Below are 8796 nucleotides of genomic sequence, written 5' to 3'. Positions count from 1 at the left end.
ACGGCTTGCCAGGAGACGTCACTCAGGAGATCAGGGGATGCAATAGAGATGTCTAGCGAGCTGCTGCACCTCGTAATCCTAGTGGGGGCATCCTCATTCACCGTGCAAAACGTGGAGCTATCTAACTGATCTGCCAAAGGTATGCCACGCTGGTCGTTACCTAGGGGAGAATGCCACGACGTGTGATGCACATTAAAATCCCCCAGAACCAGACGATTATGGCCAGATAGCAACCCACTTATGTTGGGGTTGTAAGCCAGGCCATTAACCGAGATACAGCTATCAACCGGCGGTATATACACGTTGTATATCCTAGTGGGGGGCAGTACCAGACCTGACTGCTACCCCCATACATTCCATCTATGGGTCACTAGCGTCAAGCGCAGGCGAGATAGGTCTATACTGCACGGAATGGTGTATAACGAAGGCCAATCCCCCACCTCCATTCCTTGAGCGATTCTTACGTAGCACATTGTAACCGTGACAACTCTGCAAGCTGCAGGTGTTGTTCAGCTTTGTCTCCTAGATCGCTGCGAACGATATGCTCTTCCGACTCATAAAGTCTACGATCTCATCGATCTTGCCACATAGTCCGACGACGAGGACGCCGAAGGCGACGACGGCGACGCTTGTGACCCACTGCTGGCTATGTTCGCATAGCACCTTGCAGCATAGCCAGTATGACTATAATCCCGTACTCCACTCTATGCACCGGTTACACCTCACCGACACCGACCGATGATGAAGGCGGTTCTGGCAAACCGAACAGAACCAGGGTCCGGGGTTCTTTTCAATCCCGGCACGGACCAGAAGCGTGCGGAGAAGGCACTCCGGGATGTGCTTCTCCCATGACGAAAAAAGACGAACACGTACACTGAAGCGGCAGCCCTTGCCGATGGGGATTCCATCGGGGCAATCCGGTGCATACGGTGGGATTGCGAATCGGTCCATAACCTGATATACCTGTAGTAGCATAGCAGTAGTTTTCCATTATCATTTGTTTGCCTCAAAAGAGATACCGTGCAAAGAATTTGAATGTAGCATGCTATTTTTTACCCGTTGTTAGAGTTAAATTTATACTGAACACAATTTGTACTTTGTCTAAATATTTTTATATTCACATGTATGCATTGAATTATTATTGGTAGACATTTGTACAATACAGAAATAATTTTTTCAGTTGTCTAATAATAAAAGCTTCGTTGAAGATTGTTTTGTAAATTGCTCTAACGCGTACTCTAATAGGTTATTGGGCCACCATGGATTTAGTTAAGACGTCGTTTACGAAGCTTAACGCGGATAATTATCATCTTTGGAAGTATAAGATGGAATTGATTTTACGAAGGGAAGGAGCTTGGAAGTGTGTTGTGGAATCTGCTCCAGACGTACCAGATGAGTCATGGATGAAAAATAATGAAAATGCTTTGATTTTGATTGGATTATCTGTGGAGGACAATCAGCTCTTACTTATCAGGAAAGCTAAATCTGCAAAAGAATCTTGGAATATCCTGAAGGCACATCATGAAAAGAACACTCTTGGAAGTAGTGTACAAATAATGCGTAAGATATGTGGAATGAAATTTAGTATGGAGAATACCATGGCTGATCACATCGCGAATATGAAAATTCTCTTTGAAAAGCTGGAAGCGGTTGGCGAGACATTTTCTGAACGATGGGTAATTGCTATGTTACTAAGCAGTTTACCACCTTCATATGACACGTTGGTGACGGCATTGGAAGCTCGAAAAATAGAAGAGTTAACGATACACGTTGTCGAAAACAATTTGCTGGAAGAATATCAACGTCAATCAAAGAACGTCGAACCAAATTCCGTGATGAAAACATTCAAAATTCCTCAAGTCAAGTCAAGTCAGGATGATGCTAATGGAAAGCGGTGTCACTTTTGCAAAATAAAGGGTCATCTCAAGAAGAACTGTTGGAAATTCAAAAAGGAAAGAAACATCAATGAATCCAAACAGCAAGCTAATAACGTTGAGAATAAAGAAAATTATATTTTTTCTTCTGCTGGTGACAAATCGCATTGGATTGTAGATTCTGGGGCTACTTGCCACATTAGCACAAGACGGGAGGATTTTATCACGTTTGATGGCAGTGTATGTGAATCTGTTTCAGTTGCCAATGGGACTGCCGTAGTGGCTAGTGGTAAAGGATCTTGTAAATTGGTAATGTATAATTTTAAAAATGTCAAGTCAGAAGTTACCATGGAAGATGTTTTGTACATACCGTCATTTCACGGGAATTTGATATCTATCTCAAGAATTATGAGAAACGGTTTTAAGGTTGAATTTCAAAATAAGCAGTGTAAAATTAAATCTGCAAATGGCAAAGAAATTGGTGTCGCAGATATGCATAATGGATTGTTTTGTCTCAGACAAAGGACTAACCAGGCAATGTTAGCCAAATGTAGTTCTCGAAACTGCATACATTATTGGCATAAGGTTTTCGGACATAGAAGCGTCAATGCTGTAAAGGAGATGCAAACAAATAAAGCAATGAGTGATTTTAAAATTGTTGATTGTGGTATAACGCAAACGTGCGAGGTATGTGTCTGTTGTAAGATGACGAAAACGCCATTTCACAAAGTTTCAGAAACACAATCGAACGCAGTTATGGATTTAGTTCACTCGGATGTTTGCGGGTCTATGCAAACTGAAACTCCTGGAAAAAAGAAGTACTTTGTCACGTTTATTGACGATTTTAGTCGTTATACAATAGTTTATCTTTTAAATAACAAAGCTGAGGTTTACGAGAAGATTCAAAACTATATGGAAATGGTGAAAAATAAATTCGGCAAATACCCTAATATCCTCAGATCAGATGATGGAGGGGAGTATGTATCGAAACACGTCCAAAGTTATCTGGAATCAAAAGGTGTTCAATACCAATATACTGTTCCTTACTCACCGCAGCAAAATGGAGTATCAGAACGTAAAAACCGAAGTTTGGTCGAAATGGGAAGATGTTTGCTAAAGGAAGCAAGTATTGGAAATAAATATTGGGGAGAAGCAATTATGACCGCGAATTATTTGCAAAATCGGTTGGTAAGCAAGACAATTGTATCAACACCATTTGAACTATGGGAAAAGAAAAAGCCATCTATTGAACATTTGCGCATATTTGGGTCGAAAGCTCATGTTCTTACTCCTGAGGTAAAACGGAAAAAGTGGGATAGTAAGACCAAGATATTGACTTTCGTTGGATATGATGAGCATTCAAAGGGTTACAGATTGGCTGATCTTAGAACAAATAAGGTCGTAATTAGCAGAGATGTTAAATTCATAGATGTTGATTTACATGAAACCGGAAAAGAATCTAAAGAGACCGATCACAGTGAAATATCTATTGAAAAAATTAATAATCAACGTACTTCAAATGACTTCATTCAAGTTATATCAGATCAAATTTCATCTGATGGGGAATCTTTTTATAGCCTGGAAGAACATAATGCAGTTGATTCTGAAGAATTAGTTACATCTACAATGAACACGATGATCTCAAGCGATAACTCAGTTCCATGCGAAGTTTTTGAAAGAGATAAAAATTCACTTAGATGTTCAAACCGCATTACTAAGGGAAAACCACCAGAGAGGTTGACGTATATAAGCTCTAATGTTTCGAGCATTGCTGAACCAAAGACGTATAAGGAAGCGATTTCATCGGTACATCGCAACGAATGGATTCAAGCTATGAATGAGGAGATGTCATCTTTAAAGGCAAATAAGACTTGGGATATTGTTGACAAACCTGACAATGCAAATATTGTGGGATGCAAATGGACTTTCAAAATTAAACGAGATGTTACTGGAAAAATACAACGTTTCAAAGCCCGCCTAGTAGCTCAAGGTTTTAGTCAAAAATTTGGTTTTGATTATGACGAAGTATTTGCTCCTGTTGTTCGACAAGCTACGCTTCGAACATTATTGTCTGTCGCTGGTGTAAATGGTATGTCAGTTGTTCATTTTGATGTAAAGTCAGCTTTTCTCAACGGTGAGCTTGAAGAAGTTATATATATGAAACAGCCACCAGGGTTTGAGGAAGGGAATAATAATTTTGTCTGTAAACTTCGAAAAAGTTTGTATGGATTGAAGCAAGCCGCGAATGTCTGGAATAAAACACTTCATGAGGTCCTAGTGTCTGGCGGCTTCAAGCAAAGTAATGCAGATCAATGTTTATACACAAAATACACCAACGAGGAAGGGTTAGTATATATATTAATCTACGTTGATGATATTTTGGTTGCAAGCAAAAAGCAAAACAACATCTGTGAAGTGGAGAAGTTACTGAAAGAAAAATTTGACATAACCAATCTTGGCAAAGTACATCATTATCTTGGTTTGGAAGTTACGCAGGATAAAGAATCTAATTACTGCGTTAGCCAAAAACTCTTTATTGAAAACTTATTGCAAGAATTTGGAATGCAGGATTCAAAAATTTCAAAATATCCACTTGATCCTGGGTATGGTAAAAGTTCATCCGAACTCTTACTAAATAACAATAAATATCAACAACTTATTGGCTCACTGCTGTACATCAGTGTAAATTCAAGACCTGATATAGCAGCAAGTGTTTCAATTTTGGCGCAAAAAGTCAGTTGTCCAACTCAAGAAGATTGGAATGAATTAAAGCGTGTATTAAAATACTTGAAAGGCACAGTTAATCACACCTTACACCTTAGTAATAAATGCGTTGCAAATAAAAATGTTCTTATTGGTTTTGCCGACGCAAATTGGGCCGAGGATAGAATCGACCGAAAATCTAATTCTGGATTTATTTTCAAAATTAACGGTGGTTCAATTAACTGGTCATGTAGAAAGCAAACTTGTGTATCTCTCTCATCAACTGAGGCAGAGTTTGTATCTCTATCGGAAGCATGCAAAGAAGCAATTTGGCTACGATCACTTTTAAGCGATATGATGCTTAAACAATGTCAACCGACAACAATTTTTGAGGATAATCAAAGTGTTTTGCGTATGATAAAAGATGAGAAACTTAGCAATAGGACAAAGCACATTGATACCAAAATCTATTTTGTCAAGGACTATGTAAAGAAAAATCAAATCGTTTGTACGTATTGTCCAACAGAAACAATGATTGCTGATATGATGACCAAACCACTTTCAACTATCAAACTAACAAAATTCCGAGAGGAGGCTGGAGTTCAAATTGAGGAAGGGTGTTAGAGTTAAATTTATACTGAACACAATTTGTACTTTGTCTAAATATTTTTATATTCACATGTATGCATTGAATTATTATTGGTAGACATTTGTACAATACAGAAATAATTTTTTCAGTTGTCTAATAATAAAAGCTTCGTTGAAGATTGTTTTGTAAATTGCTCTAACGCGTACTCTAATACCCGTTTCCTTGGATTCGAACACAGGCGTTCAGCGTTATAAACGAACATGCTAACTTTGGAGCTACGATGGCCCCCGTGGAATAGGATCTTGAGATGAAATAAGATCAAGCAGCACATCGGGCGGATCTAAATAACATTCACCATGATAAGGAGAATGGCTATCAAGTGTATGACGTTCTGGGAGACTAACAGTCCCTGCAAATCAGAGAAGTTCTGGCTCAAAAACGTTCTGGAAGATACCTGGGCTAGGATTAATACCAACTTGTTATATGTGTGTTGTTACAGGCGCACCAGGAATCACACAACGCACGCCAAAGGTACTCTAGACGAACCCCATTCAAATTACCAGGTTCCTAGATCAGGATAAATAATATAACCTAACTAGCAAATTATGTACGAAAACACTTGCAGAGAAAGATGGACGAGTTTCCTTTTGAGAGACACCGAATATGTAAGAATATATCAAAGGTATCTGCTTTGGATGCTGGGTTCTTGATAAGCCATGTCGAGAAATACTTTGTGGGACTCCAACCAGTCACAAAGAAAAACACACGCTATTCCTTTGTGGAACTGGTCGTCATCCGAACTCTTTTGTAGCCGATGTTAGTCTTCTAATACCTTTTGAATGTTATTTGTAGCCAGCAGAGTGCTTGAAAAATTTTTAGTTTGCCGGCTTATAACTTTTTTCAGGCCGAATAATAAAAACAATAAATTTTTTTTTTATTTTTTAAAAAATTAAACGAATAAGAATTTATTAACAATTTTTCATTTTATCATACATTTTCCTCATTTTCCTAATTTGATTTCTAATATACACTTTATTTCATTCACGACAAATATGCAATTCTATTAAGGCTGTTTAATAGTTGCCCGTAATAACTCAGACCAATCACCATCGTCGAGAATTATCCCAGTGTTCAGGGGCTGGTGGACGACTCTGTGGCACAACAACAACAACCTCTTGCCTGGGTGGTGGTGGACGTGGCTGAGGAGGAGGTATTATTACAACTTCTGTGGTGACACGTGGAGGAGGTATTGCCACATAGGGTCGTCTAAAAGGGCTAACAATATCCACCTCAACAATAGGACGGTTGTGGTGGTGGTGGTGGTGATGATGGTGACGTTCTTCATACGGTGGAGGCATTCTGACCAAATATAATTCAGTGGCCTTTGCAATCAATTAAATCGGTGTGATAGCACTATTTGTTTCTAATACCTCGAGGTTTCAATGAGAACTGCGACTTTGACCGAAAATTATTCCAATTTAAGTACATGCATAATTACTTATATTTTTCTGATAGAATATATCAAATTATTATCTTGTCATATTTTAAGTCCACGATAACTAGATAACAAATATCTATGCCTGCCCATTGTTCAAAGATATTGTGAAATAAATTTGCGTTGTCTTTCATTTCACCCACTGGTAGAAGAGAAAAGTAAATATGAATCATTCGAATATCCATGGACTAATTTAATCGCTCGCAATTTCCCCAAAATCTTAATTCGTCAGAAACTTTTATTACTCATCATAAACAAATTTGGTCATGGGGAAATTTTTAGTTTTTTAAATCAAAGAACAGAAACGTCCCCCCAGTGGTTAAATCATTGTCGCTTACATTTTAAGAAGTAATTTTTTCCACTAAAGATCTTGGATCCTGGAACCAGAGTTATGGATTTTGAAAGTTTTTTTTCGGATTTATCATTTGAACAAAATCAAATATGAGAACTTTAATAACAAACAAACAAGTCATTGTTTACATTTATACAAACCTAGCATTCCGGTGGCCGGTAGTCTGCTTTGCTACCCCCGTTTTTGATACCACATTTTTAGTGTAGGTAGTACCAACAACCTAGGCAGTCACTCAGTTTATAGGATTATAAAGATTTTTTGTTTGCGCACGGAGCAACGGCGAGAGCCATTGCCGTTGTCTTAGCGTTCGAACCCATCAATACAACTTCCAACAGTTAATCAAAATCATGCGTAGTACGGAAGAAATTAACATTTTGTATGTTTTAGTACATAAATGTACGATTTTGAAAAAATATCTTCTGGTCGCCCAAAATTTATAGTCAAGGTGTAGCTGTACCACAGTTTGACAGCTTTAACTAACTCCGTTAAGAAAGTATGATTTTGTATGTTTGAGTACCTAAATACGAATAAAAAATACTTTCTAGTTGCCCAGAATATTCTTTCGAGGTACCAATTATACTTGATTAGTACGTTTTCTTCGGTACCAAAATGTACAAAATTTGAATGGAACATTAAGTCACCCATATATATTTCCATCTTTACCTACATGCCAAATTTCAGACTTCTAGCTCCATCTGTTAAGAAAGTACCAAAATGTTCGTTTGTTTGTTTGCTTTTGTTTCAAATCAGATCAAAATACAATGTTTGGAATTTATATATAAGGTAGATTAAATAAAAATACTTAAAATAAGTAATGGCAAGAATAGACAAGTATCAAAGAAAGTAATATTTGAATTAAAAAATTTAGATCAATTTAAAATTTGATTTTAAGAATTGCACCTTGTAGGGGCTCAAAATCGGGCAATAGGTTTATATGGGAGCTGCATCAAGCTATAGATCGATTCAGACCATATTAGACACGTATGTTGAAAGTTATGAGAGAAGTCTTTGTACAAAATTGCTGCCAAATCGGATGACAATTGCACCCTCTAAAGGCTCAAGAAGTCAAGATCCCACTTCGGTTTATATGGCAGCTATACCAGGTCATAACAGAATACGTCATGCCAATTTTTAGCCAAATCGAATGAGAATTGCGCGCTCTATTGGCTCAAGAAGTCAAGATCAAAGATCGGTTTATATGACAGCTATACCAGATTATAAACCGATTTGAATCATACTTAACACAGTTATTGGAAGTGGTACCAAAACACTATTCGCAAAAGTTCAGTCAAATCGGGCGAGAATTGCGCCCTCTAAGGGCTCAAGAAGCCCTCTAAAGACCCAAGAAGATTTGACCCAAGATGGATCAAATAACCCATTTGACGTATGTTTAGGAGGAAAGCGCCACCTAGACTTGAACGCAAATTTAAAGGTCATATTCGTAATCTACTCCCTAATACATATTGAAATGAACGTGCAATATGTTTGTTTGGGGGAGTCTTGAGGTTGGGGCGTCCCGATAGCCATATTGGTATTTTACTCTCCAATACCTTTCATTTAATACCTATATTGTCCCGATCGGTCCACTTTTGATTTTGGGTTATGTTTTTGGCATAAGGGGAGGGTCCCCCTTCCGATACCGAAAAATTATATAGTCTATGTTTCCTTCTAGACCAACCTACACAACAAGTAAAAAGGCGTTAAGTTCGGCCGGGCCGAATTTTGGATACCCACCACCTCGGGTATATATGTTAACCACATTTCATCAAAATTCGGTTAATAT

The 8796-nt window shown here is 38.0% G+C and overlaps 1 protein-coding gene across 1 annotated transcript; it reads right to left on the bottom strand.

The window, feature by feature from the left end:
- Positions 1-6133: 6133 nt before the first annotated feature.
- LOC106095027 (forkhead box protein G1) lies at positions 6134-6633 on the bottom strand. Its single transcript, XM_013262270.2, has one exon. It carries the CDS (start codon positions 6522-6524, stop codon positions 6270-6272), a length of 255 nt encoding a protein of 84 aa, XP_013117724.1. The 5' UTR covers positions 6525-6633; the 3' UTR covers positions 6134-6269.
- Positions 6634-8796: the final 2163 nt, after the last annotated feature.

Source organism: Stomoxys calcitrans, chromosome 3 (assembly GCF_963082655.1).
Source record: "Stomoxys calcitrans chromosome 3, idStoCalc2.1, whole genome shotgun sequence".
In the NCBI taxonomy this organism is placed as follows: Eukaryota; Metazoa; Arthropoda; class Insecta; order Diptera; family Muscidae; genus Stomoxys; species Stomoxys calcitrans.
The sequence above is the reverse complement of the archived record's forward strand: the minus strand, read 5'-3'. Positions and strand labels throughout refer to the sequence as shown.

What these genes read in the sequence shown, in the direction of transcription:
- LOC106095027 (XM_013262270.2), bottom strand. Translation starts at nt 6,524, where the DNA reads ATGCCTCCACCGTATGAAGAACGTCACCATCATCACCACCACCACCAC.